At 40.9% G+C, this 27,347-nt stretch overlaps 1 protein-coding gene across 3 annotated transcripts in view; it reads left to right on the top strand.

Annotated features, from left to right (window-relative positions):
* SORCS2 (sortilin related VPS10 domain containing receptor 2) overlaps positions 1-27,347 on the top strand; it is a 165,846-nt gene that overhangs the window by 129,334 nt on the left and 9,165 nt on the right. For all 3 annotated transcript variants that reach the window (XM_066623901.1, XM_066623900.1, XM_066623902.1), the window contains 9 exons: positions 2,011-2,182; positions 4,339-4,525; positions 8,519-8,652; positions 11,332-11,455; positions 12,612-12,724; positions 17,517-17,642; positions 19,732-19,831; positions 20,654-20,756; positions 24,995-25,152. In XM_066623901.1, coding sequence (XP_066479998.1) covers positions 2,011-2,182; positions 4,339-4,525; positions 8,519-8,652; positions 11,332-11,455; positions 12,612-12,724; positions 17,517-17,642; positions 19,732-19,831; positions 20,654-20,756; positions 24,995-25,152 — 1,217 coding nt within the window. The remainder of the gene's footprint in view (positions 1-2,010; positions 2,183-4,338; positions 4,526-8,518; positions 8,653-11,331; positions 11,456-12,611; positions 12,725-17,516; positions 17,643-19,731; positions 19,832-20,653; positions 20,757-24,994; positions 25,153-27,347) is intronic.

Below are 27,347 nucleotides of genomic sequence, written 5' to 3'. Positions count from 1 at the left end.
TTGTACTGATCTTAAACTCATCTATAGATTTCTTCTTCCTATCAGCAACTTTATCTGTGAGATTATTATTAGTTACATTTTTACCCTACCCTTCCAGCTTGGTGCTCAGGTTCTTACCCCACCATTTTATTCTCACAACAGCCCTGTGATGTGGTTAGCCTGAGAGACAGTGTATGTGCTTCATATTTTTACCCTACCCTTCCAGCTTGGTGCTCAGGTTCTTACCCCACCATTTTATTCTCACAACAGCCCTGTGATGTGGTTAGCCTGAGAGAGAGTGTATGTGCTCTCACTCTCTTCACTCACTTTGATGAGAGAGGCATCAAACCTGGGTCTCCCCAATGCTCATCCAATGCTTTAAGTACTCCACCCTCAGGCAATGAAGATCCCACACTGACTACCATGCTTTGTTCTGCTAGATCAGTGATTTTCTACCAGTCTGCTGCTAATTGATCTCAGGTGGGAGTTTGGGGGAGGGTCATTTGTTAGTAGGGCCATTGGGGGATGTGAGGCCCCCAACAGCAGCATGCTGTGCCTTGTCAATCGTCAAAAAGGGATAGTGGCCGCAATCCTATCCAGTTTTCCAGTGCTGGACAATCCTCTCCTCCCTCTGCTTTCTCTATCCACCACAACCCAGCCCTCCCCCTCACTCTTCCATATCCCACAATTCGCTGCTCCTTCTGCAATCCTCTCCTTCCACAACCCCATTTTGGCTGTACTTGTCGTAAGAGGCGACTAAACAGCCACCGGGTAGATGAGGCTCGTCAGCCTGGGAAGGCAGCTCATCTGAGAGAAGGAAGCTCTGACCTCAAACCTCCACTGCCTTGTGGCTGTATCCAGTTGTGGAAAAGGCTTCAGGAGTCAACCTCGAGGCAAAATCAGGAGCCGGAGTCCCTGAGGCAGTTCATGGCTGAACACAGTCACGCTCTGACAACTCCTGCAACGCCGCTAGAACAGACCATATTGGCTTCTACCTTTCCATCGGACCATTCCAGCGATGTGGAGAGGGGGGATTTGCTGCATGGGAAACAGTCTATCCTCCATACCCACTTTACCCAGGCTTTGCGCACTGGAGAGGACACTCCAACTTCTCCATATGGCGTCGGCACAACATGGGGGTGCAGCTGTGCCAATGGGGTGTGCATTGCATCCTGTGGTGGGCAGGCAGTCACAGAGGCCTCCTCAAGTTATGGGGACATTTGTTCCCTTACTTTGGGGCTGCATTGCGGTTGCACCGGTGCTGAAAAGTTAGATAGGATTGGGCCTGGTGTTACTTGACAGTTTTAGCACCTTGTCAATGTGCCATGAAATGAAAAAGGTTGAAAATTGCTATGCTGTCTACTTTGCTCTCCTTGGCTGACTAAGAATATCAGTTGAGCCCTGCTTCATCATCCAATGGTTCACCTAGTCCAGCATCACCTAGTCCAGCATCCTCTTTCTGATAGCAGTCAGCTTGATTCTTCTGGGAAGTTCACAAACAAAGCATTGAAGGCTCTCCCACTATTGCCTTCCAGCAATGGGTATTCACAGACATACTACTACCTTTGGACTATAGAGGCTTCATTCAGCTGTTGTGGCTGATAGCCATGAGTTTGTCTAATTCTCTTTGAAAGCCATCACCACATCTTGTGACAATAATTTTGATTGTGTGTCAGGCTGCAATCCTATACAGTTATCTAGGAGTAAGGCCCACTTAGCAGACATGCACAGGATTAGGCTGTCATACATCTTGTCACATCAGCACTAGCCCTCCCTCCTGTTATTTCTGCTTTGTCTGCTCAAGACCTTGCATTGGCTTTGCTTTTTAAGTACCAGCATTCTCATCTGTGAATGAATCACTTTGGCCCCTCTCTTCCCCCTGGGGAGAACGCATCCAGGCAGGACTGTTTACTTAGGCACCTGATGGGTAGAGAGCCTGATTCCACAGGGAGCCATAAAAACATCTGAATTGCAACCCACACTATCTTTTGATGATGCTCTTAGATGTGTTCTCCACTAATTTTTTTATAGGTATCGCAAGGTTATATCAAATGTATGTGAAGGTGGTGTAGATTTGCAGCAAAATGTATCTCAGCACCGCTGTCCATTGACTGCTCCCAAAGGACTGCAAATAACCATCAAAGGGGAGAGTCTGGCTGTTAAGCCTGGAGAAGATGTCATCTTCATTGTTAAACAAGAACAGGTAACTGAAATTTCCAGATATCATAATTTAGACTGTCAGTTCTCCATAATTATTTCTCTCTTAATGGCGAATGAATAGGAATTATTATGACATTGGAAAAATGTGCTCTATCCTGTTAATCTCTTGACCACATAACAAATGGCATTTTAATCCATTCCAGACACTGCCAGTGGCATTATTAGGACATTCAACAGTTTATGACAATGTACTGTACCCACAAAACTAGATAATTCTGAGAAAGAGAACCCAGATATCATCTTGCCACACAGGAAGGCCTACAAAGGCCATCAAAGCCATGTCCCTTCTAGTAGTTGTTCCAGTTGTAAGCTTTGGAGAAGGGGTTGTAGTTTAACCTTCAGCCTCATCTGCTAGCTCTTCAGGCAGACATTTATCAAGCTTCAGGCACCCAGAATCAAGGGCTGTGCATCCAAATGTGCGCTGTATCCATGTGAGCTGCTGATTTCCATGTGTGTTTTTGCACATTTGTTCTGGGCCCAGTGCTTCTGCCTCTTCTGGAAACTGGTTTCTGCATTGTTTGTAGTGGTCTCGAATTCTGCCTTATCCCTAACTCAAAGTCAAAGCCAGAACTCTGAATTATGCATTCAAGCAAGCAGATAACCAATGGAGTTGACTGGATCCAGGTTAACTATACTCAGCTCTCTTCTGCCTGAGATGAATATTTCATCCAGAAGTGCTGGCATTCTGCATTAGTTTAGTATCAGTGCTCTCTCCTTCCAGTCTTTGTCCTGGGCAGGAGGTCTGGTCTAGAGGGTAGAGCCTCTGTTAGCCTGAAGATAACATCAGAAGGTCGCCAGTTCAAGGACACCAGCAGCTCCCTGAATGGCGAGACCTTGAAGCAGCTGACAAGCCCAGCTGAGTGATTCCACCTGCTCTTGGTGTGAGCAAGAAGCGTCTTGGCTGCCCTCCATGTGAGAGATGGAGCTGCTTGTCAGCCTGTGTGGGAGAACTGGAGGCCAGAAGTGAGACCAAACCAGGAAGATCCATTCTGAAATGTTGTTGGTTCTTGAAAGAGAGAACCTCTATGATTGTAAAAATCCCCTTGAGGGATTTAGAAATGCCTGCCTATGTAAATAAAGCCTTGAATAAAGTCAGAGGAGTAATCTGATATCTGGAAAGGCGGTATATAAATACCGACCTTCTTCTTCTTCTTCTTCTTCTTCTTCTTCTTCTTCTTCTTCTTCTAATAATAATAATAATAATAATAATAATAATAATAATAATAATAATAATAATAATAATAATAATAATTATTATTATTATTATTATTATTATTATTATTATTATTATTATTATATAATATTATATATAATATTATATATTATAATATAATATTATATAATAATAATAATAATATAGGTTCAAATACATGATTGCCAGGACTAGCCGGATTTGCTCCTCAAAAACAAATTAAAAGAGGCTTGTTCATCCAATAGGTATTATCCTCATTTTGGATTTGAACTATAGTTCAAATCCTTGATCAACCTGTAACAACTGGGGAAAAGGGGGCATTGCATACACAGGGTCCCAGATTCAGTTCCTAACAGGTTCAGTCCCTAACATCTTCACTTTAAAAGAATTACAGTGTTCTTACTTCTCTCCTTGGAAAACAAGTGGACCTTGAGCTGTCATTTGAGCTTCAGATAAAGAACTTTGCCCTAAACATGTGTAACACATATTCCAATATTTCACTTTTCAAAGAAGATGTTTTTACAAATAGACACACTTAAAAACAGGTAGAATGCTGATCAGGCAAAGACTGGGTTTATTTAAAATCATTTTTACTTTTCCTTTGAGAAAGAACCTGGGAAGGAAAGCTCAAGGAGGTTTACATCATCAGTAAAATGAACAAGCAAATAAAGCATCTAACAAGAAAGCTTAATAAAAAAGGAAGAAAAAAGCAAAGGTTATGCACTGCCTTCTTTATTCTCAAAACTTTCTCTCACATTTGAGTAGCTCTTGTAAAAAAAATGCACCAGTTGGCTGTATATTATAAGAGATAAAGATTTTCATCTTCAAAGTAGAATTGGCAGTAATCATATATCTCATCTTGTTTCCCATTGTCAGATTTTGTGATGGCGCTACCGTAAATATGTGATTTTTCCCTTCCCAATTTTGGATGTTGTTTTTTTTCCTAGGGAGATGTTTTCAACACCAAGTACCAAGTGGACCTTGGCGATGGCGTGAAGGCGATGTATATGAACCTTACATTGACAGATGAGCCCATCCAGCACCGCTATGAATACCCTGGGGTTTATCGTGTTTCAGTGATAGCTGAGAATGCTGCTGGCCAAGATGAAGCAGTTGTGTTTGTTCAAGTTCATTGTAAGTCTTTTTTTAAAATTATTTTCCAAAATAAAACAAAACAACGAATATAAACAAACACATAAACACAAACTCAATATACAACACAAAAAACACTGTTGGAGGGTGCAGGCAGTCATATATCAATATATCTATCAATACATATCTTCTACTCTTGTTCCTCTTCTAGTTTAGCCTCTTAATATCATTTGTCTATCATATCATATATAATATATCATGTATACAATATATTCATCTAAATGCCCTATCTTGTACATCTACAACTTCATTTTCAACCAAGCATAGAATGGTCTCCATTGCTCAATCTGTGTCAGTTTGCGCTGTTGATCCAAAATCTCTGTAAGTCTATCCATTTCTGCCACATTCATTATTTTCTCTATTCATCTTTTGTTGGAATTTTAATGTCCTTCCTGTATCTAGCATATAAAATCCTCGTAGCAGTTAATATCATAATAACTAAATACACATCATTTTCTTTATCTATAATATCTAAGGTAATATTAAGCAAGAATAACTCTGGTTTCAGCAGTATCGTAAATCCAACAATCTCTGGTATTAGATTCCTTATCATTTTCCAATATACTTGCATTTTTTTACATGTCCACCACATATGATAAAATGTCCCTTCTTCACATTTACACTTCCAACAATTTTTTGATATATTCTGATTCATTTTTACCAGTTTTACTGATGTCATGTACCATCTGTAAAACATTTTATATACATTTTCTTTAAAATTTGTTGCTCTAGTAAATTTTATATTATATTTCCAAATCTGTTCCCATTGTTCTAATGTAATATTATGGCCTATATTTTGCGCCCATTTTATCATACATTCTTTAATTTTTTCTTCTTGCATCTCAAAATCCAATAGGAACATATACATTCTTTTGATATATTTTTCTTTTGTTTCTAAGAGTATTCTATCAAATGGCATCTGTTCTGAATAGAATTCTTCTTGTTTATCTTTCCCAAATTTTGAATCAAGTTGCAAGCGAGTCCACCAGTCCATCTCCACACCCTGTCTTAACAGTTCTTTTGTCTTTAATTGCCCATCTTTCGTCAATAAACTTTCATATCTAAGCATTTTTATTGTCTCTAATAAATTCGGCCAGGTACATACTTCTAGCTGCGCCACCCATCGGGGGATTTTGGTATACATCTGTCTTTGTATTTAGGCCAGATCCATAATAGAGATTTCCTTAATATATGGTTATTGAATCGCTTATATTCGTTTACTTTTCTGTACCAGACAAATGCATGCCATCCCCATTCAAGATCATGTCCCTCCAGTTTAAGTATTCTTTGATCTTCTAGTATAATCCACTCTTTAATCCATAGTAGGGCCGCAACCTTATAGTATAAAAACCAATCAGGAAGCCCCATGCCTCCTCTTAATTTCACATCTTACAAGGCCTTCATTTTAATTCTTGGTTTCTTTTCCTACCAGATATATTTTGAGATAATTTGATTAATTTCTTTAAATATATCTTGCTTCAAAATTACAGGGATTGTTTGGAAAATAAAGTTTATTTTAGGCAAAACATTCATTTTCACTGCAGCAACTCTTCCCATCAACAAAAGTTGCAATTCTTTCCATTTTGTTAAGTCTTTTTTTATTTCTTCAATCAGTTTCAAATAATTGTCATTCACTAATGTACTTGTTTTCTTCATTAATTGAATCCCTAAATGTTTAATTTTTTCTTCTTTGAAGTTTGTTAATTCCACTAATTCCTGTATTTTCTTTATTTGCATATTCTTTGTTAAGATTTTTGTTTTCTTAACATTTATTTTCAGTCCTGTCACTTCAGTATATTCTTGGAGCACATCTAATGAATTTTTGGCAGATTCTAATGGTTCTATAATCGCCATAAGGTCATCCACAAATGCCTGGATTTTAAATTCTTCACCTCTTATTTTTAATCCTTTAATCTCTTCTAAAAGTTCATTGTAAGTCTTGACTTTCCCCCCTTCATTTTCTATAATTTGTCAATATTAACAATTGGCAGTAGTATTTCTGTCCTGTTTATTTTAACCTTTTAGTAGTCAGTGGTGTCATATCGGAGGGAACAGGACTCTGACTTGAATTGATCAGTCAATACTCTTATGGTGATCAGATTCACAAAGATCTGGGAATAGCATATCAACTTCTGTTATGCTGTCAGAGGACAACTTGGCAGATAGGGCAATCCGGGCAGTGATATGTAAGGCAAGTTCACATAGTGTTTTCTGTTGGTGCTTGGTATATTTATGCAGCACATTGGATCCTTGCAAGGTGCATCCAGGTACAGCTCCTCTGGAAGCCCCCCCCCCCCAAGCTGTCAGCGTAACAGGTGCAGGAAAGCATGAACTGTAAACAGGACATGTCCTTTTCACCATGTAGTGACTCTTGCACAACATGTTCAGTGAAAAGGCATAAAACAGGTGCTATGGTAAGTCTTTTATACCAATAATTTCTGAGGCCATCAGAACCTCCTACCACTAAACTCTGTGTTGCTGCCTTAACATAAAACTGGTGCCAGTGGAAGATTTTTTTCTATTGTCAGTAGCAGCTTCAGGGGAGCCCAATCTGATTAGGCTTATGGCAGGAGGTAGGCCTGCCTCCCTATACTCCACCACAGTCCTGATTGGCAACTGTGCATGCATACATTGATAGATACCTAAATCTTCCTAAACGATAATGACGGAAAGCAAGGAAAAGGGAATATTGAAATATATGGCACACATTTCAGTAATATTGTATAAATCTTGCTCAGTGATGTCAAATGGGAATCATTCATGCTTTTAGTACATGTACTTGAAATATAAAGAAGGAAATAAAATGCTTTATGTTCGGAGTGTCAAACTAGTTTCATACAGTGGGCCGAAATTAGCATCCATAGTGCTTGCTGAGGGCTGGAAGTGACATTATTAAGCAGGAAGAGACATCATTAAGCAGGTGGTGATGAGAAATAAGCACGTTGTTCTCACTTAGGAACTCATTAGCTGCGTAAGAGAAAATATGCAAATCTTGATCTTATTTTCAGGATATGGGAGAGCCTAATATCATACAGGATGCCCTTTCAGCAGGGCTCCTTCTGCTGAGCAGTTTTCCCTCTTTTTCCCTACCATGAGGAGCAGTTAACAGTAATTTCTTCTCAGCTGCATTGAATATATCATGTTATGGGATGAAAGGCCAGATATACATTTTGATATTAGTTTATTAAGGATATTTATATACTACTTTTCAACAAAAAGGTTCATGAAGTGGTTTGCAGAGAAAATCATCTAAATGGTTCCCTGTCCCAGAAGAGCTCACCATCTAAAAAGATGCAGAAAGAACACCAGCAAAAAGCTGCTAAGTCACTTCCTTAGTCCTTTTTTTGTATGCTCTGTTGTGATTTACTGCTTGACTTTGGCTGTTTACTTCATCAGCCTCTTTCTAAAAAATGGCAGTTTGGTTTCTGGGCCTTACCTTAAATCAGGGGTCTCTAAACTTTTTGGCCAGAGGGCCACATAAAGTATCTGGCATGGTGTCAAGGGCCAGAAAAATAAATAAATTTTAAATATAAAATTTAAATAAATACATCAGAAAGCTTCAGAAAGCCTAAGGCCTTCAGATGGTCCAAAAACATCAATTCTGGTTTTTCAGGAAAACCAGGAAGTGATGTTTTTAGGCCTTTAGAAGGCATTCTGAGGGGAGGTGCATGGCCTTCCTGGCCCTCAGAACACCCTCCAGACACAACTGGAGCACAGCTGTGGTCATTTTCAGTTGAGTGGCCCAGAGGCTTACAGAGGACCAGAGACTTGCCATGGGCCAGATACAGGCTTGTCAGGGGCCGCATCTGGCCCTTGGGCTGGGGTTTGGAGACCCCTGCCTTGAATGTTTTGTTAGTTCCCAGTGGCGTGTCAGTATCTTAGAAATGAGCTTGCTGCTGAGGAGCTGGACAAGATAAGAAACAGAAGTGGTCGATAAGGTGTCTTAATTAACAAGACTGTTGGGATTGTCTCCAGCTCCTCTGCAGGCCTTGCATCTTGATGTCGTTCCCGTCATTGGCAGAAACCAGCAGGTGAACCTGACAGCCATCATCCTGCCAAGGAACCCCAATTTTACACTCTTTTACTGGTGGATTGGAAACAATCTTCAGGTATTAAATAAAAATTACTTCTTTTCCAGAATTTAAAACTAGATAGATGGAAGCACAAAACTAATTGTTTTAATTGTATAGTTTTACTTATGCAGTCTACCTTGAGCTTTTCTTTTTGGAATTGGAGAAGCAAGATAAAAATTCTCAAAAAAAAAGGTCATTTCAAGTTTTTCCAAAACCTCAAACATTACACTGTATAACACAAAAATTGTACATGTTGAACTTTAAATGTTTCTGATACAATTCTCAGGTGCTGATTCCAATGGTAATCTTAGTTTTTTTGTACCATCAATACTTTTTTAGTTATTTTAAATTTTTTGTTCTTATCTATCCTGTTACCTAATATGCCTAGAGGTGTTTGTTTCCAGTGAGTAAGGTAGGATTACAGCCTTTTACTGAACACAATAGGCTTACTTCTGAGTAAGGTAAATAACACCATTTCAAACAACTCTACCAATGCATTGTAATCCGCGTTGTATTATACATCTGCGTAGTGTAAATTGTGGCGCAACTATTGATGCTATGCCAAAAAAAGCAGCACTTTTGAAATCTTGGCACCAATTTTAATAAAGAAATATCAGAATATTCAGATAAACATGAAATTGTTCAAATTTTGTTACACAGTGTTATTATTTAAAGTAATACTATTCCATTAAACTTTTGTGCATACTCCCAGTGTGCCTCATCTGCACTACAGTTTGTTCCTTTCTGTGAAATCCCATTTGCATCATAGTTTATCACCTTCCAAGGAACAGATGTTATGGCTTATAGCAATATTAAAGATAGATACTTCTTGTATTTATTGTGAATAATAAATCACAGTGATTCATATTTATGTTAAGAATTTTATGTGTGACATGGTGAGAAGCTGGGCTGTTCAGGCAAGCCATAGTTTGTTGTGATCTTGTATATGACTTCTGAGCCTGTGCACTCCCTGCTCCCCTTCCAGCATGGAACTCTGACATAGACATTGTTGTTTGTTAAACCACAGCTACTCAGCTCCTCTGCACCAGAGCTGAACCTCTATTTCACATCTTGGTTTAATTATGGTTTATAAACCACAATTAAACAACAGTTCTTAGTTTAAACAAGCGGTGGAGCTGTGGTTTAAGAAGTCGGCGTCCTTCCTGGTGTGCAACTTGAGGATATAAGGTGGGGAATTGAGAATGTGGGTAAGAAACTGCATTCACAACCAAGGTTTGTTTGATCTTCTGAAGTGGCCAACTGTTTTAATGGCTACGACTAAAATTGGTTGGATTTCTAAGGTTTAGCCACCTACCCAGTTCCATATTTTCTAAAGCCCCGTACCGCCCTCTTGATCTTGGGACGGGTCAGTATAGGAGGGTATGTTCCACTTATGGTGTAGAAATTCTGTCTTTACACAAAGGAGAATCACTGCCATGTAGATAAGCAAAAAAGTACACATAGTCACCCTTCATCTGCATGAGGTTTGAATATAATTTGTCTACTCTTCTGTGATTGGCTAGTTTTTCCACATCTTTTTCCTCATTGACTAAAGATTCCTGGCTGCCTGTTCTGATGGAATATGTTTTTTAAAAAACAAGTAAAGATGTGGAGGATTTAAATAGGAGTCTCTTGGCAGATCCAGAAAGTTTATTCCAGTTGGAAGTGATTCTTCTGGCAATGATGTAAGGTTTCTCTTGCTTTTTTATCCTTGGACTTCTTGTGTTTGGGAGCCATGGCAGTCAGCCATCTTTGTCCCCAACATTGGTTGAAACCAAAAAGACTTTTGCACCAATAGGTTTGGGACCCTGCCCAGGCAGGACACCATGCCAGACAATTGGGGGGGGGGGAGGGTTGTTTAAGCAGTTATGTTTAGTTTTTTGCTGCCTCTTATATTTTGAATTAAATTCTTCCTTTTACTTTAAAATCAGTGGAAGCGTACATTCTGATGTCCTTTTATGATAAATTCAGTGTTTCATTTTTGCTTACAATTATGTACCTTGGCTCTGTCACACTCTACCTACTTAGGCCTGCCCTGGATAACATCTACCAGATAATACCCAGATAATGGTGTTCTTTTTATAAAAGGATTTTAATCGGCAAAGCTTGTATCCAACGAGAGTTTCTCCTTGTGTTCTGAAAACTGGGCGTCTAGCATTCTAGCTCACAGTGATAAATTTTCCCCAAGTACAGTGTTCCTAAGCATACTATTGTGTACCAGGGGAAGGACTCCAGGAGCATATCAAGGGTGGGGCTTGCCACTCCTTTGTCCCTCCTGCTTCTCTATACCCGAGTTGCTTTTCTTTCTCAAAAACTGTCAAGTCTTTGTTACCACTTGTATGTAACAGGTACTTTGGCTCTTAGGCTTAATGCTTAAAGTCTCAAAAAACAAACAAAAGCATGACAGTGATGTGGGTCTAAAGCTTGTCAGATTCCAGACCTGAGAACCCTTCTTTGTAATCTTGGATATGTGGGAACAGTCTGTAGTTACTCAGTGCTTAGGGAAATGCTCCCTGCCCAGGCTGTTCGCACAAGCATGCCTTCATTAATGAAGTCCTGCTAAATCTGAATGAAATATATAACTTGTATCCAGTCAAAATATTTCAGTACCTTCCTTTTCACAACTACAGCATTGTCAGCATTCTTCCATATTTTTCTTCAGCCATCATTCAGTTTTTCTCCTCTTGGTTCTGTGTGTGTGTGTTTGTTTTTTAGCCATGGCTTTCACTGGAGAATTTTTTGGTGACTACTTTTGCAGAGACGGGCAAAGTCAGAGTTACTGTTCAGGCGTCTTGTGGAAACTCCATGCTCCAGGATTCCAAGGTTATCCAGGTTTTGGGTGAGTTGCTTTCCTTTTCCATGTGTTTTTTGTAACATGCCACATTCATGCTACTGCAGATGGAGTGCATGTGGGTTCGAGCTTGTGGCCCTCTGATTGTCCACAGCTCTGTCGGGGCTTCATCTGTCAAAATGGCAAGTCTTGACACATTCTGTATTTCGGGGAATTAATTCTAAACCTCCATGTCTTCATGACATGTGAGGGCAAATAATTATTTATATATTTATTTATACAGGTATTTATATACTACCTTTCTTTGGTTGTCAGATTTCTCCTCGGACTTTAATCCAAGGTGGTTTACATAGGCAGGTTGTTCTAAACCCCCCGTAGGGATTTTTACAATTGAATAGTTCTAGTCTTTCATAGAACTCCTCGTTCCATTTGGATTCCTTCCTGGTCTGGCCTCTCTCTGGCTCTTTGCCTCCCATGCTCCATTTGACGGCAACTCCTCTCTGCCACTTAGGGTCAGCTCATCAGTATATCAGAGTGTCGTCAGTTCTCGGGTACTTCCGGTTGTTTCCAGCTGGCAGCCTCAGATCTTCAGGCATACAAGGTGGCAGCTCTACCAACTGAGCTAGACCTCCTGCCCTGTAATTATGTTACGTATCTCAATTCAGGATTCATTCTGTAAACTGAATCCATTCCCTGAACTGAACATTTGGGAGTCTTCCCCACCAGGTGCCTTTTAAAGTACAATGAGAGGGCACCTGTGAAAAATTCATGGGTGTTAGGGCCTTCTTTGGTAGTGAAGGGGGACTCCTGGGGGGAGAAATAGCTCAGTGGTAGAGCACATGCTTTGCATACAAAAGATTCCAGGTTCAATTCCCAGTGGACGCTGGTCTTAAATCTTGGAGAACTGTTGCCAGTCAGTGTAGTAGACAATACTGATCCAAGTGGACTTAGTATAAGGTAGTTTTCAGTGTTTCCTGCATCTGATGAAGTGGGTTGTAGTCCATACACCTTATGCTACCATAAAGTGTTAGTCTTTAGCCACAAGACCATGTGTTGCTTTTTCCTGCTAAATTAACTGGTGGGGTTTTATTACCCTATTCAGATGCAAAGTGGGTTTTTCTGAGAAGAGGGAGAAGTGGTGATATTAAAATAATTATTTTGCTGTTTTTACAATACATATGTTGTTTTCTGTTTGTGTTTTCAGATCATTTTCAGGTTCTCCCTCTAAAATTTTCTGAACATCTGGACTTGTACAACCCAAACGTACCTGCCTGGCGGGAAGATATTGGCCTTGTAGTAACAGAGCAGATTGCAAAGGTGCTCTTCCTGGTTATCAATATTTTCCTTTCAATTCTCATGACACTTGAAGGCTAAATTAATGCCGCTCTGTTTAAATGTGGAAGTATAAAATGCATCTTGAGGGGGTGTTTGTTTATTTAGAGTAAAAATTGCAATGTGTTTGAAGCAGATTGACTGACACTGACAAAGAACACAGCTTGTCTGGAATTGGCTCATCAAAATTCCCACTCTGTCTGCATAATTTTCACTTGAAGATTACCCTGGGGAATAAACCAAGACAGACTGTGTGCATACACACTCACTCTCTCTCTCTCTCTCTCTCTCTCTTACTCTCTCTCTCTCTCTCTCTGCATCAAGCTTTCTCACTCATTATTCTGTACCTTGCAGGGAGACTGAGACAGAATAGATCCTCTGCCACAGCATACTCCTGTGGTAGATGTTACTACCAGGGAGGATGAAAAAAAAGAGAAATGGGATATTTTCTTCCTATGCCTTCCCTCAGCCTGGGATCAGACACTCATTTAGGCAAGCACTTACCTCAGAGCCCTTGGGTAACATTGGCTCAGAGCACTCTATTGGAGGTCGGGAGGCACAACTCTGAGCTCTTTGTGTAAGGAAACAAGCAGGCGTTTCCTTAAAAATAGTCAAATGCATTATTAAAATAAAAAGAAAAATAGACAAAGTACAAATAAAGCAACCCAAGTTTAGAGGCAAAACAAAGTCAAAATCAAGGATACTCCTGAAAATGGGAGGGGCGAAACAACTTCCCAGTTAGTTCCATAACTGCTAGAATATTATGTGTGCTGAGCTCAGACAACTGCCCTTCTTTATGTCAGTTTGAAGGATCAAGATGCTATCCTTCCAATAGCAGGAAACCCTAGTCCAGTCCTTCAGACCTCTCCTAGCCCATGCTCAGCTTGATTGACTTTGACCAATGAACATGTGCTAGTAAAATCCAGTGGGATGCTGTTGAATCTTCCTTGGCCCATTGTTTCACCTGGGACATGTACTAGTCATACCGGTGCTGTTGATAGACATCCCAGGTTAAGCAAATTATAAAAGTCATAGTGGCAGAGCTGTGTGTGCTGCCTGAACCAGGCACTTACACACGTGCGTGCATGCACACACAGAAAGAGAGTCCATTTACCACATGCATTTTAAATAAAATTGACTATAATCCCACATGGAATATGTTGCGAAGGAGTAGTGGAGAATGGTGCCCTCCTACTGCTTAAAATATAGGTTTTATAGAGAAATCAGAAAAGAACTGTTTGGGCCCCTGTTGGGAATATTGGGGCAATTCTCAGAGAAAGAAAAAATGCATCTTCTTATTGGAGAAAGGAATGTAAGCTGCAAAATTGGTGCCTTTGCTATCACTTCTGTGAAGGCAACAGCATTGGTGCAAAAAATTCTTAAAGATGTACACTGAATTTACAATTGATGAAATCCATTGTTGTTGTTCAGTCGTTAAGTCGTGTCCGACTCTTCATGACCCCATGGGCCACAGCACGCCAGGTCCCCCAGTCTACCACTAACTTCCGGAGTTTATCCAAATTCATGTTCATTGCCTCCGTGACACTATCTTACCTAATCTCATCCTCTGACGTCCCCTTCTCCTTTTGCCTTCAGTTTTTTCCAGCATCAGGGTCTTTTCTATAGAGTCCTCCCTTCTCATGAGATGACCAAAGTATTTAAGCTGCAGCTTCAGTATCTGTCCTTCCAGTGAACAGTCAGGGTCGATCTCCTGTAAGATTGACTGATTTGATTTCCTTGCAGTCCAGGGGGCTCTCAAAAGTCTTCTCTAACACCATAATTTGAAAGCTCAGCCCTCCTTATGGTCCAGCTCTCACAGCCATGCGTTACAGCTGGGAAAACCATAGCATTGACTATACGAACCTTTGTAGACATGGTGATGTCTCGGCTTTTCATTAAGTTGTCTAGGCTTACCATAGCTTTCTTCCCAAGAAAAAAGTGTCTTTTAAGTTCATAGCTGCAGTCTCCGTCTGCAGTGATCATGGAGCCCAAGAAGATAAACTTTCATGGCTTCCATTTCTTCCCCTTCTATTTGCCATGAGTTAATGGGACCGGATGCCATGAGCTTAGTTTTTTTAATGTTAATTTTCAAGCCACAGTTTGCACTTTCCTCTTTCACCCTCATCAAGAGGTTCTTTAGATCATCCTCACATTCTTCCATTAGAGTGGTATCATCTGCGTATCTGAGGTTATTGATATTTCTCCCAGCAATCTTAATCCGTCACCATAGTTTATTTAGTTAAACCAGTGTCTCTTTTGATGTCTGAACGTGAGTCTGCCAACAATCAGGATCTGAAACCACAATTAAAACTGGTTTGCTTACCTCATTTCATGATAATTGAGTTTTATAACTGAATTCACAGCCATTGCCACCCATGGTTAAGGCCATTACAAGGCATGAAGTGAACTTTGCACTAGGGAAATGGGAGTGAATTGATAAAGCTGAGTCCTCAGTAGATATGAGAAAAAAACTAATAAGCATCCTTGAACCATGGTTTTCCTGTTGTATGTCTGGAAGCTCAAAACATGGTGTGGGTTCTTAACCATGGTTAGCACAAACCATGATTCTTCTTTGTGCATCACATGTAGTTTTTTTTATTGTATTGGCAACCTTCAGTCTCGAAAGACTATGGTATCGCGCTCTGAAAGGTGGTTCTGACACAGCGTCTAGTGTGGCTGAAAAGGCCAATCCGGGAGTGACAATCCCTTCCACACTGGGAGCAAGTGCAGTCTGTCCCTGGTCTGTCTCCCTGGCTATGGGCCTTCCTTCTTTGCCTCTTAGCCTCAGACTGTTGGCAAAGTGTCTCTTCAAACTGGGAAAGGCCATGCTGCACAGCCTGCCTCCAAGCGGGCCGCTCAGAGGCCAGGGTTTTCCACTTGTTGAGGTCCATCCCTAAGGCCTTCAGATCCCTCTTGCAGATGTCCTTGTATCGCAGCTGTGGTCTACCTGTAGGGCGCTTTCCTTGCACGAGTTCTCCATAGAGGAGATTCTTTGGGATCCGGCTATCATCCATTCTCACAACATGACCAAGCCAACGCAGGCGTCTCTGTTTCAGCAGTGAATACATGCTAGGGATTCCAGCACGTTCCAGGACTGTGTTGTTTGGAACTTTGCATCCTCGGCATCACCTGGCAGGACAAAGTTCCACATGTAGTAGTGCTCCATGTTTGTGCAGAGCCACACTTGGAAGCTTCCACAACTTTGTATTGTGTATTGTATTGTGTATTGAGAAGTATTCTGCCTCTGTACTTGAATGGGGGACCATTTCTACCCAAGAAGCTTGAGATCTGCTTCATTTGCATAGCCCTATCTGATTGGGGCAAGTGGGAGAAGCAATCTGTCCAAGGGTGTCATTATTTTACTGCAAGGAAAGGACTTCTGTTAAGTTCAATGTTCCCTTCAAAACAAGATTTTGCCTACCAGTGCTAGATCTGAACGTACAATGGATTTGAAATTGTAACAGGTGAATTAGTACTCAGGTGACAAAGGCAGGGTATACACTAAAAATAATGCTGAACTATCCATCATTGAGAACCTATAATGAGCAGAAATTATTTGAAGAGAATATAATTGAGAATAGCACTAACTAATTATCAGAGAAGTAATTTCCCTAAAATATTACTTACTTCTGTGCTTATGTTAGAAACTAACATGTTAGAAACTAGGACTATGATGTATGCACTCTTACCTGGGAATAAACTCCATTGAATGAAGTGGAATTTATTTCTTGGTAAACATCCATAGGATCAGGCTACATACTGATTAAATAAAATTGGGAAAACACCTTTCTTATATAGCACACAGCACAAAAACTGCCACTGCCAGCACTCATCATTCTGGTGAAATTAAAAGACTTCATATGTAATAAGAACATAAGAACAGCCCCACTGGATCAGGCCATAGGCCCATCTAGTCCAGCTTCCTGTATCTCACAGCAGCCCACCAAATGCCCCAGGGAGCACACCAGATAACAAGAGACCTGCATCCTGGTGCCCTCCCTTACATTGTCATTCTGACATAGCCCATTTCTAAAATCAGGAGGTTGCACATACGCATCATGGCTTGTAACCCATAATAGATTTTTCCTCCAGAAACTTGTCCAATCTCCTTTTAAAGGCATCCAGGCCAGATGCCGTCACCACATCCTGCGGCAAGGAGTTCCACAGACTGACCACACGCTGAGTAAAGAAATATTTTCTTTTGTCTGTCCTAACCCTCCCAACACTCAATTTGAGTGGATGTTCCCTGGTTCTGGTGTTATGTGAGAGTGTAAAGAGCATCTCTCTATCCACTTTATTCTTCCCCTGCATAATTTTGTATGTCTCAATCATGTCCCCCCTCAGGCATCTCTTTTCTAGGCTGAAGAGGCCCAAATGCCGTAGCCTTTCCTCATAAGGAAGGTGCCCCAGCCCAGTAATCATCTTAGTTGCTCTCTTTTGCACCTTTTCCATTTCCACTATGTCCTTTTTGAGATGTGGCGACCAGAACTGGACACAATACTCCAGGTGTGGCCTTACCATCGATTTGTACAATGGCATTATAATATTAGCCGTTTTGTTCTCGATACCTTTTCTAATGATCCCAAGCATAGAATAATAGCTATTTGCTCCTCTTTTGCAAACAGTTTTTCAAATCTCAATTGATCAAGGCTATGTGCATTTTCTGTGCTTAGAGGTGAAAAGGGATCAGTGTCAAGAGATGTGTTAAAGAAGCTACAATGGATCTATACAATGGTATCCCTGCAGATAAATTTCTGAATGGTTTTTCTCTCTTCAGGAAACAAACATATCTGAAGAAAGTCTTGTGACTGTAGTAAATCCTGGGTTGCCCACAACTGCAGTCTTGCATGTGCTTCTATCCACAAACCACCCAAAAAGGAAGAGAACTGTATCTAGTAATAAGGTAAGGAGACAAACTAGTATTAATTCAGAAAGCAATCCTTAGTCTATAGTAACTCTCTCATTGATTTAATCCAGCTCTTAATCAGTTGAAGATCAGTGCCCTTATTTTGCATTATGGCTACCAAAATTGAGAATTTCTCCCTAATGTATCCTGAAGGTACTTTGAGAGCCCCATGCACTGTCTCTCTGACAACAAATTCATAGTTACCATTGCAGCATGTGAACTCTTTCTGCGTGATTAAATCCCATCATGCGTTGCTCATGTTTTCATATTGATCATCCCTGGGAGCCAGCAATGAAATGGGAAGTAACCATTTCATCCTTCCACCCCATGAGGTTCCTGTGTTATTGGTATGGTATGACATCCAGTTAGGCTGCGGTGGTCAGGTATGAAAACCTGCCACAGCTCCGCATTCTAGCTGGCCTATTTTTAATCTCTCCAGCTCAGTGTTTCTCAACCAGTGCTATGGGTGCCATCAGTGGTACTTGAAGCGGTTTCTGGTGGTCCTCATGGGAACCCCTGGACACCTGCTGCCCACAGCTTATTATGCATGCTCGAAAAAGCCCTCCTGTCCACCTGAGCCTCTTTCTGGTGTTTGTTGCATTGCATCTGGCCTCCCAACACAGAAGTAACTGGGAATGATGTAATCGTCAGTTACTTCCGGTGGTACTTTAAATTTGTGGACCATGTGAAGTGATAGAGCAGAGGACAAATGCTGAGAAGCACTGCTCTAGCTGCCTCTTGGAGCAAGGTGGCAATATGGAAAAGTTGTAGCCCTGTGTCTATATATCATGGGTGGCCAAACTGCAGCTCATGAGCCACATGTGGCTCTTCGATATATAGTGACCAGCTCATGGACGTACGTTGGCTGAGTTCCTCTTTGCATCATAATTAATATAAAAGGTAAATTAGAAATTTGCAAGCTTTATGATTATGTACTTTGTATAAATTGAGAGTCTACTAGTTATAACGTAAGTTTGTAATCTAAGTATATTTACTCATGGTGAGTAAATATATCTAAGAGTTTGAATCTGCAGTTTTCAAACTCCCAGGGAGTTTGAAAGCCGCAGTAAGTTCTTGTGGGGGCGGGGGTAGGGGGAGGCAGTGGGGGGAAGGCAGCGGCCTGATCCCCAGGATCATGCTGCTCAGACGGGCTGCAGGGGCTTGGGTACACTTACCAGAGCCTCCTGCAGCCTCCGGGAGGTGCGGGGAGCCCTGTGTGCAGGGCTCCCCAATGCTTCAAAAGTGGAAGTGGAGCAATCACGCTCCACTTCCAGTTTAGCCCCTGCAGCCTGCCTGAGTGGTGCGATCCTGGGGATCCTGCCTCCTCCCTTCCCCTGCCCTTTAAGGGGAAACAGGCCGGGGAGTCTCAAAAGCCCTGGTTTAAATGCTTCTTAAATATTACAGCTCTCAAACGTCTGAAGTTTATTGCATGTGGTTCTTATGTTGTCTTCCATTGTAGACAAGGTCAGGCAGGCTTTGCAGCAGAGTGTGGATGGGCATGCAGCAGATCATTCAACTTTGACCAGTTCCATTGTTCTTCACCGCTGTTCAAGCTGAAGCATGGTGGAAAGTCATTGCGACTGCCACTGCATAAAATCCAAATTTTGAAAATAGCAGGGCCCTCCATAGAGTATTAAAATCAGTATCCTTTGTAATCGCTGGGACATTCTGTCCCAGCAGTTCTTTCAGATTCTGCAGTATCTCTTCTGAGTTTACGTATCCTTTGTATCATAATATCTTTAATAAAGAATTACTTTATATGAGTTTTCAATTCCAGGGACAGTAGGTACTGAGAGCTTTCTATGCACCACATTAGAAAGTGCTATTTTTCACCTATTCTTATTCCAGAAGTAAAGGGAGCAGTCATGTTAAGATATTTCATCTTTGTCATTCCTTAGAAACAAGGGAGACCAGCCAATTCTGATGGATTTCTGACCTCAATTGTGGATTTTGCTAATTCTTCCTTTCTACTCTGGGATACAAAATTGCTTTCTTTCAGATTTTTTGGTGGTTCTAATCTGTTCAGCAGGCAAAGTCACCTGACACTTCAGGAAGTTGTCTAATATTATCTCTCTTATTTTTGCAGAGAATAGCTGCTATTAAGCAGTCTTTAAAGGCCCACAACATCAGTTTCTTCATGAGAGGAGGGCATTGGGTCTTTGTGACTTTAGATAGCTCTGATTCAGGTAAATTACATGTCCTTTTTTGACCATTGGTGAAGTCTTCTTTGCAGTAAATGTTATCCTACTGTTTAAGTTAAGATAATATTAATCTTGAATATCCATTCAGTATTCTTCAGTGGCAGGAGAAGTGCCTGAAGACCTTGAAATTGTTGGTCATTTGCTATGAATCTACTGCAAAGTTCAATTTTGAAACCAGTCCAAATATAATTAAAATTAAGGTGAATGCTTTGACCAAGATTTAACCCTTGTTAAATCATGTTACCTGGAAGAACATTCCATTGAAATGAAAGGGAACTTCTTTTAGGAATGTGTTTAAGATTGGAGTTTCAGTCCCACTGCCATCACTGGAGTGTGGGCTCTTCTGATATTACTCATCCTGGTTGGAGAGGAAGGGGGAAGAAGGTACAAGATGAAACATCTCTGTTCTGTATGCTCCATCACCTAGGTTGAGCTTTGAGGTGCTGGAAGAAATGACTTTGAATAACCAGAGCTAGAGATAGGACTGGATCTGCCCCATGCAGCTGCAAAATGATTGCAGTAATGCAAGTGCTCTTTGGCAGTATGGAACTAGGATATGCCTTGGACATCTTATTTTTTTAAGAGAATAAGGGTTCGTGTGTGTAAAATATGTCATCAAAGCCTTTTGAGATCCTTTCAGCAATCAACCAAATAACTTTTTAAAGCACTTGTTACTATGTAAACAAGTTATAGTTTGAGCCAATGTTTTGGAACATGATTTAAGTATTGGTACTAATGTGGAACCAATAAGATTATGGTGCTCAAGATAATATTTATTTATCAATATGTGTGTGTGTTTGATTTCAGATTCTCAGAGTATTGGAGGCAGCGGAGGATATTGGGTGATAGTGGCCCTTTTTGTCATGTGTCTGGTGGCTTTAGGAGCTATCATCCTCTACAAGTTTAAAAGGCAAGCAATCTTTAATGTAACATGCTGCACAGAATGTATTTATAAGATGTCATTTGGAAATCTTAGCTTTCCTAGGCAATTTGAAGACTATGTGTCATTGACTCATTTCTAAGAGTCTTGGACCTTGAACTTCAGTAGAGATGAGGTGGAGTTCCAACAAGAATTCACATAGATGCTGTGGTTTTCAGGAGAATGATTCAGGAGACTCTCTGCTTTCCAGAGAGTTTTGAACTTCCTCTAAAAATAAAGGAAGGCTTCCAGGGCAGGAAGATGAGAAGTATGTTTGCCTCCCGCTCCCTGCTACAGATTCCTCAGAGTATGATAACACAGGCCTACAAAATTGAGGGTTAGAAAAGTTTTTCCCAAACTTTATGGTGGTTTGATATGAATTTGGGGTGCCGATTCAAAAAATGGCATCCGTTTTGCCCTATCACATCTAGTTTTGGAGATATAGTACAGGTTCAGCCTGTTTATACGTGGATTTTTTATACACAGATTTGACTCAACACGAATGGCCCCTGCAAATGAGAAGGAATGTGCTGATCCCTGGAGAAGGGGAAAAAATGCACCCCTTTAAAATCAGTTTAAAAAACTGAACAGTCTTTTAACAATAGCCTCCTTAATAAGAAAGAGAGAGGGCAGCTGGCTGACAATCCATCAGTCCTTCTCTCCCCATTGGACCCCTCCCTTCCCCCTGAGCATGTGAAAGAAAGGTGGTCCCTTTGCATTGGTGAAGGGAGGGGCTGAGTGTAAGCTCTCAGCTCTTTGTAAGCTCTTGGAGGAGGACTGATTGATGGATTGTCTTGTTAATGACTCTTGTCTTACATCACAAAGGTCAGCAAGGCAGTTTTTAAATCAAGGGAGCAAAGAAACTTTGTTTTTTAAATTGATTTGCTATAGTTCTTTTTTTTTTTTTTTTTGCTATCCAGTGCGTGGAACAAGTGCTTGGAACTGAACCCACTCGAATAATTAGTCTCAACCTGTATAACTTCATTAGTGAATGGTTCAAGCGGCTTCCTCATGAGGAAACTGCTTGAACCATTCACTAAAGAGTATGCTGTGTCTCCAAAACTAGAGTGATAGGGCCAAACGGATACCACTTTTGGAATCAGCACCCCAAATATACCTAGGAATTGGTGTAACTTTAAAGAAGCAAAAGGTTTGTTGACCTGTGTAATGAAAACACAGTGAGTGAGATAGGGTCCAGTGCATCCTCTGGAGTAATTTGACTTTTGACCAACACTCAGCAGAGTGGAACCCAGCACTTCCACCTATCCTTAGGGTATTCCCTGATGCTCTGCTTTTTAAGAATTGCCAGGAAAGTAAGAGTTAGGGTGACCATGTTTAGTTGATCTTAATGTATAGTAACAACATACTAATTTGATTTACTAAAGATTTGTTTGTGATAATGAGGAAACCATGCCAATTCCAGGGCCTAAACGTTAGTGTGGACACTATGTGAAGTCTCCCTTGCATGAAAGGAAATACAGTGGTGCCTCGCAAGACGAAATTAATTCGTTCCGTGAGTCGTTTCGTGAAATTTTCGTCTTGTGAAGTACGATTTAAAACAAACCAAAAAAAAGGAAAAAAATTTGTCTTGCGAAGCACAGCCATAGAAAAATTCGCCTTGCGAGTCACCAAAAAAATGGCAAAACGCTTTCGTCTTGCGAGTTTTTCGTTGCGCGAGGCATTCGTCTTGCGAGGCACCACTGTAATAAGTAAGAATGAACTGGAAATCCAAAGTCAATGGGAAATATGCTTTGGGGCTAGAAATATGTATTTTATTCATGAGTTTATGCTACAGACATTGAGCTATCAAGCTGTACTGGAATATCAAGTACTGGAATAATTTCACTTCCCATTTGGTATTTATGACTTTTCTCACAAGTCTCAAAGGTTCCTGAGGGAGAATACACTCAAGATTTCCTTGCAGTTCCCATCTACTACAAAAGCTGAAGCCTTCATGCAAAAACGGTTGCTGTTTGGCTCAGTGCAGTTTATTTTTGGATTATTCTCATAGCATGCAATTTGTCCTCTCTCTGTGCCTAGCAGCAGTTGTTGAACAGAATTTGTTAGCTGAAACACCGATGAACATTATGAATATTATGGATTTGTGTTTCATCCTTCAATATAAATATTTTCTGTATCAAAATAATAAGCAAATAGCATCTAAAACAGAACAAACACAAGATTAAAGCAGCAGAGAATAGTGCTGAAGCAGTTTTTCAGAGCTTCAAAGGCCTTTCCTATTACAAAAAGGACATTGGCTTCCCTGGCTGTTGAGCCTCCCTGGTGTTATATAGATGGGGTGTCACAACTGAGTAGATTCTCTCCCCAGTCACCACCTCCACACTTGAGGAGGTAGGGGCAGCTGGAGGAAAGCCTCTGAAAATGACTATGTTGTATGGACAGGCTCATATTGGAGCAGGTGACCCCAACAGGTACATTGAAGCACCAGTCATATGTTCCCATAAACTAGTCTCGGTTAGCAGCATGGTGGCTGTATTTTTAACAAACTGCAGTATCTGACCAGTCTTCAGAGGCATCTCCTCATGCAACAAATTAAACCATTTCTGCCCAACATTGCATATATGCAACAGGGATCAAATGTGTACACCTGTGGGTTGGGCAGAAATGGGTTAATCTAATTTGGAGATTACCAGAGCATGGGACAACTGTGGCCAAGGTATCCCTGACCAGGAGGGTTTGAACTGGCACACCAGCCATAGCTGGTGAAAGGTACTTGGTGGAACTCCAGGGACAATTTTCTTTCTGTCCACATTTCCAAGCTGCAGACATGATTGTTTAAAGAATTGCAAACATAGAGTTGCCCCTCTAATGAGCCCCAGTGTGACCATGGGTCCCTGACAGGGAAGCAACCTGGTCACCTGGTGGTGGCAGCGGTGTGATGATGAAGGAGCTGGAGCAAATAGCCCTCCAGCTCCTCCCTGCCCTGCAATTTCAAAAGATAAGGGAGTGCAGGGGCGGGATGAAGTGAAAAGAGGAGCCACTCTTCTCTCCTCATTTCTTCCCTGTCCTCTCTGTCTTTTGAAATATTAATAGGCAGGAACAAGGAGAGGGGGGAGGAGGAGGGAAATAAGTGAGTTGCAGTGGTAATGGGCTGTGTGTGTGCGGGGTGGGGGTTTGATCTGCAATAGTGGGTCTGGTGTGAGAAGGTGCATAGTGGCAGGCAAAAAAAAATGCATGTCACATTTTGCATGCTGTGGTAAGGGGGAGCACACTTGATCTTGATCTCGGGGGCTTCAGCCAGGTCCATGCAACCCTATGAAGAACAGATTGATTGTCACCTTTCTGGATAGACAAACCAACCAACAAAGATACCACCATCTTATCCAGCCAGAGCTTCAGTTGATAGAACCTCATCCAGTCTATTTCTGGCACCACACACCATTTTGAAATTCATTCATTTTTGTATCCTGCTTTCTCTCCCTGAGGGGATCCAAAGTGACTTAGTTGACATAAGTGACATAAGAAATCATTCAGAAACTCGTGCTATAATGACTCATACCTTCCTTTGATTATTTCATTTCACTTCATTTGCCGTTATATTTTGTGTACTTTTTGTAACTGAGGTTATTAAATTATCAGGATAAGCTTTGGTTTTCATAAACTGAAGTTTAATGAACAAAGAGTGTAAGTGAAAAGAGGTTTGTTCTCAACAATAACCTCTGCCAAGTTATTTGCAACAAAATTATTCTGGGATGTTCAGTGCTGGGTGGAACCAGACTACCTAAATTCATCTACAGTTTCTTCACTGGAGTGCCATGCAAATTTTCCCATATTTTTAATTAAAGACTGGACCTGGAGCCTTTTTGTAGGGAAAGCAGTGGAGTGCCAAGCGACTGTGGTCTGTGCTCTGATTTGGCCTACGAGAACTGTCTGTTCCAACCTACGTTGGTTTCAAGTTTCAAAAGGTTTTGTCAGACTCTGTTGGGTTTTTTTAAAGCAGTGGGTCCCCTTCTGCTTCACACACTTGTATTAACTTAATTTTATAAACTAACTAAATTTTATAAAACTTAATAGTGGCCCAAAAAATCTGTAGTGTGCTTCATATGATCCATGGATTTGCTGCTAGCTTATTTGTATCTTTTAAACATTCCACTGGGAAGTTGAATTATTTAGGTTCCAACATGCATCCCTATCAATTTTGAAAAATGTTTCCTGTCAATCCAGAAGTGTCTGAATGAGTATTGAAATTCAACTTTTGTGTTCTTTAGGAAATTACCAGGCAGAAATGTCTATGCCCAGATGCAAAATGAAAAGGAACAAGAGATGACCAGTCCTGTAAATCACCGAGAGGACACCCAAAATATCATCCAGGGGGAGGAATTCATTGATGATGACCTTGATTGTCAAACACTAGGAAATGCAAGAGGTAAGTGCATATTGACGTTCTTTTCTAGAAAATTTCTGTTCAGTTCTTAGAGCGATCGAGTAAGAAAACAATATAAACTGCAGCATCCATAAGGTGCATTACACCAATATCAGTTCATCCAAGGATCTAAGTGCAAGGTGAAGGGAATAAGGAAAATTGTGACAATGGTGATGAATACTGGTCATAGCTGTTCACTGGAGAAGTATTTTATGTCCAGGACAGGGGGAGGGATTAATTTTTTAATTAACATTGCGTTAACATAACATTTAATTAACATTGTGAAAGCATTATTATTTAAGTCATTATTATTAAACAGTTTTGTAACTATTTACAAATACAAGACCAATGTAAGTTAAGTAAAAGGCTGCTTCCTTCATTGTGTTGTGTTCATTTCAAACCTACAACTATATTGTTTTGAATCTAAATCCTGACTTGCCAGTATTGAATGGACATTCTGAATTTCTTTGGATTACGTATTATCCTAGCTCATGGAAATAGACTCACTTTAAAAGAATACACTAAAACAATATCTGTTAAACTTCCATCTCTTTGTTCTTGTAAAAAGCAGCAGCTGAATTTGTTTGAAGGGGTAATTCATCTTTGTGCTACTCAGTGAATGAAGAAAGACAGACTGGTAAGCCAGAGGGAGTGGGAAGGTCATGGAAAGAACTCTTAAGGCCAAAAACATTCCTGCCTACATGAGCCAGGATGTTGGATTCCCATTCTGCTGTAGCTGAGTCTTTAACTCTTTTAAAAAGTTAATTCAGGTAGGTTATGGGGCTATGATTTTGGTAGTCTTGTCAGTTACCCAAGGAGAACCCATGTGTAATTTAACCAAAAGGTATTTAATATAAAAAGAGAAAAGGACCAAAGATAGTGTTAAACAGTCCAGCTGAAGCAGGGCTGGCCCGCCCATGATGCGAATGAGCATAAACTGTGGCAAAAGAAATGTAAGAAGGTGATATGGGAGGCCAAGAGAGACTATGAGGAACGCATGGTCAGCAACATTAAGGGGAATAATAAAAGCTTCTTCAAATATGTTAGAAGCAGGAAACCCGCCAGAGAAGCGGTTGGCCCTCTGGATGGTGAGAGAGGGAAAGGGGAAATAAAAGGAGACTTAGAGATGGCAGAAAAATTGAATGAGTTCTTTGCATCTGTCTTCACGGCAGAAGACCTCGGGCAGATACCGCTGCCTGAACGGCCCCTCCTGACCAAGGAATTAAGTCAGATAGAGGTTAAAAGAGAAGATGTTTCAGACCTCATTAATAAATTAAGGATCAATAAGTCACCAGGCCCTGATGGCATCCACCCAAGAGTTATTAAGGAATTGAAGAATGAAGTTGCTGAGCTCTTGACTAAAATATGCAGCTTGTCCCTCAAAAGGGCCACGGTGCCAGAAGATTGGAGGATAGCAAATGTCACGACGATCTTTAAAAAGGGAAAGAGGGGGGACCCAGGAAACTATAGGCCGGTCAGCCTAACATCTATACCGGGTAAGATGGTGGAATGTCTCATCAAAGACATTGCTGAGGGAGAATCAGCATGGCTTCTGTAAGGGTAAGTCTTGCCTCACGAACCTTATAGAATTCTATGAAAAGGTCAACAGGCACGTGGATGCAGGAGAACCCGTAGACATTATATAACTGGACTTTCAGAAGGTGTTCGACATGGTCCCTCACCAAAGGCTACTAAAAAAACTCCACAGTCAGGGAATTCTCTCATGGACAGGTTCTCTCATGGATTGAGAACTGGTTGAAGACCAGGAAACAGAGAGTGGGTGTCAATGGGCAGTTTTCACAATGGAGAGAAGTGAAAGGCAGTGTGCCCCAAGGATCTGTCCTGGGACCGGTGCTCTTCAACCTCTTCATAAACGACCTGGAGAAAGGGTTGAGCAGTGAGGTGGCTAAGTTTGCAGACGACGCCAAACTTTTCCGAGTGGTCAAGACCAGAAGTGATTGTGAGGAGCTCCAGAAGGATCTCTCCAGACTGGCAGAATGAGCAACAAAATGACAGATGCGCTTCAATGTCAGTAAGTGTAAAGTCATGCACATTGGGGCAAAAAATCAAAACTTCACATATAGGCTGATGGGTTCTGAGCTGTCTGTGACAGATCAGGAGATCTTGGGGTGGTGGTGGACAGGTCAATGAAAGTTTCAACCCAATGTGTGGCAGCAGTGAAGAAGGCCAGTTCTATG

The sequence above is a fragment of the Tiliqua scincoides genome, chromosome 4, assembly GCF_035046505.1.
Source record: "Tiliqua scincoides isolate rTilSci1 chromosome 4, rTilSci1.hap2, whole genome shotgun sequence".
Lineage (NCBI taxonomy): Eukaryota > Metazoa > Chordata > Lepidosauria > Squamata > Scincidae > Tiliqua > Tiliqua scincoides.
The sequence above is the reverse complement of the archived record's forward strand: the minus strand, read 5'-3'. Positions and strand labels throughout refer to the sequence as shown.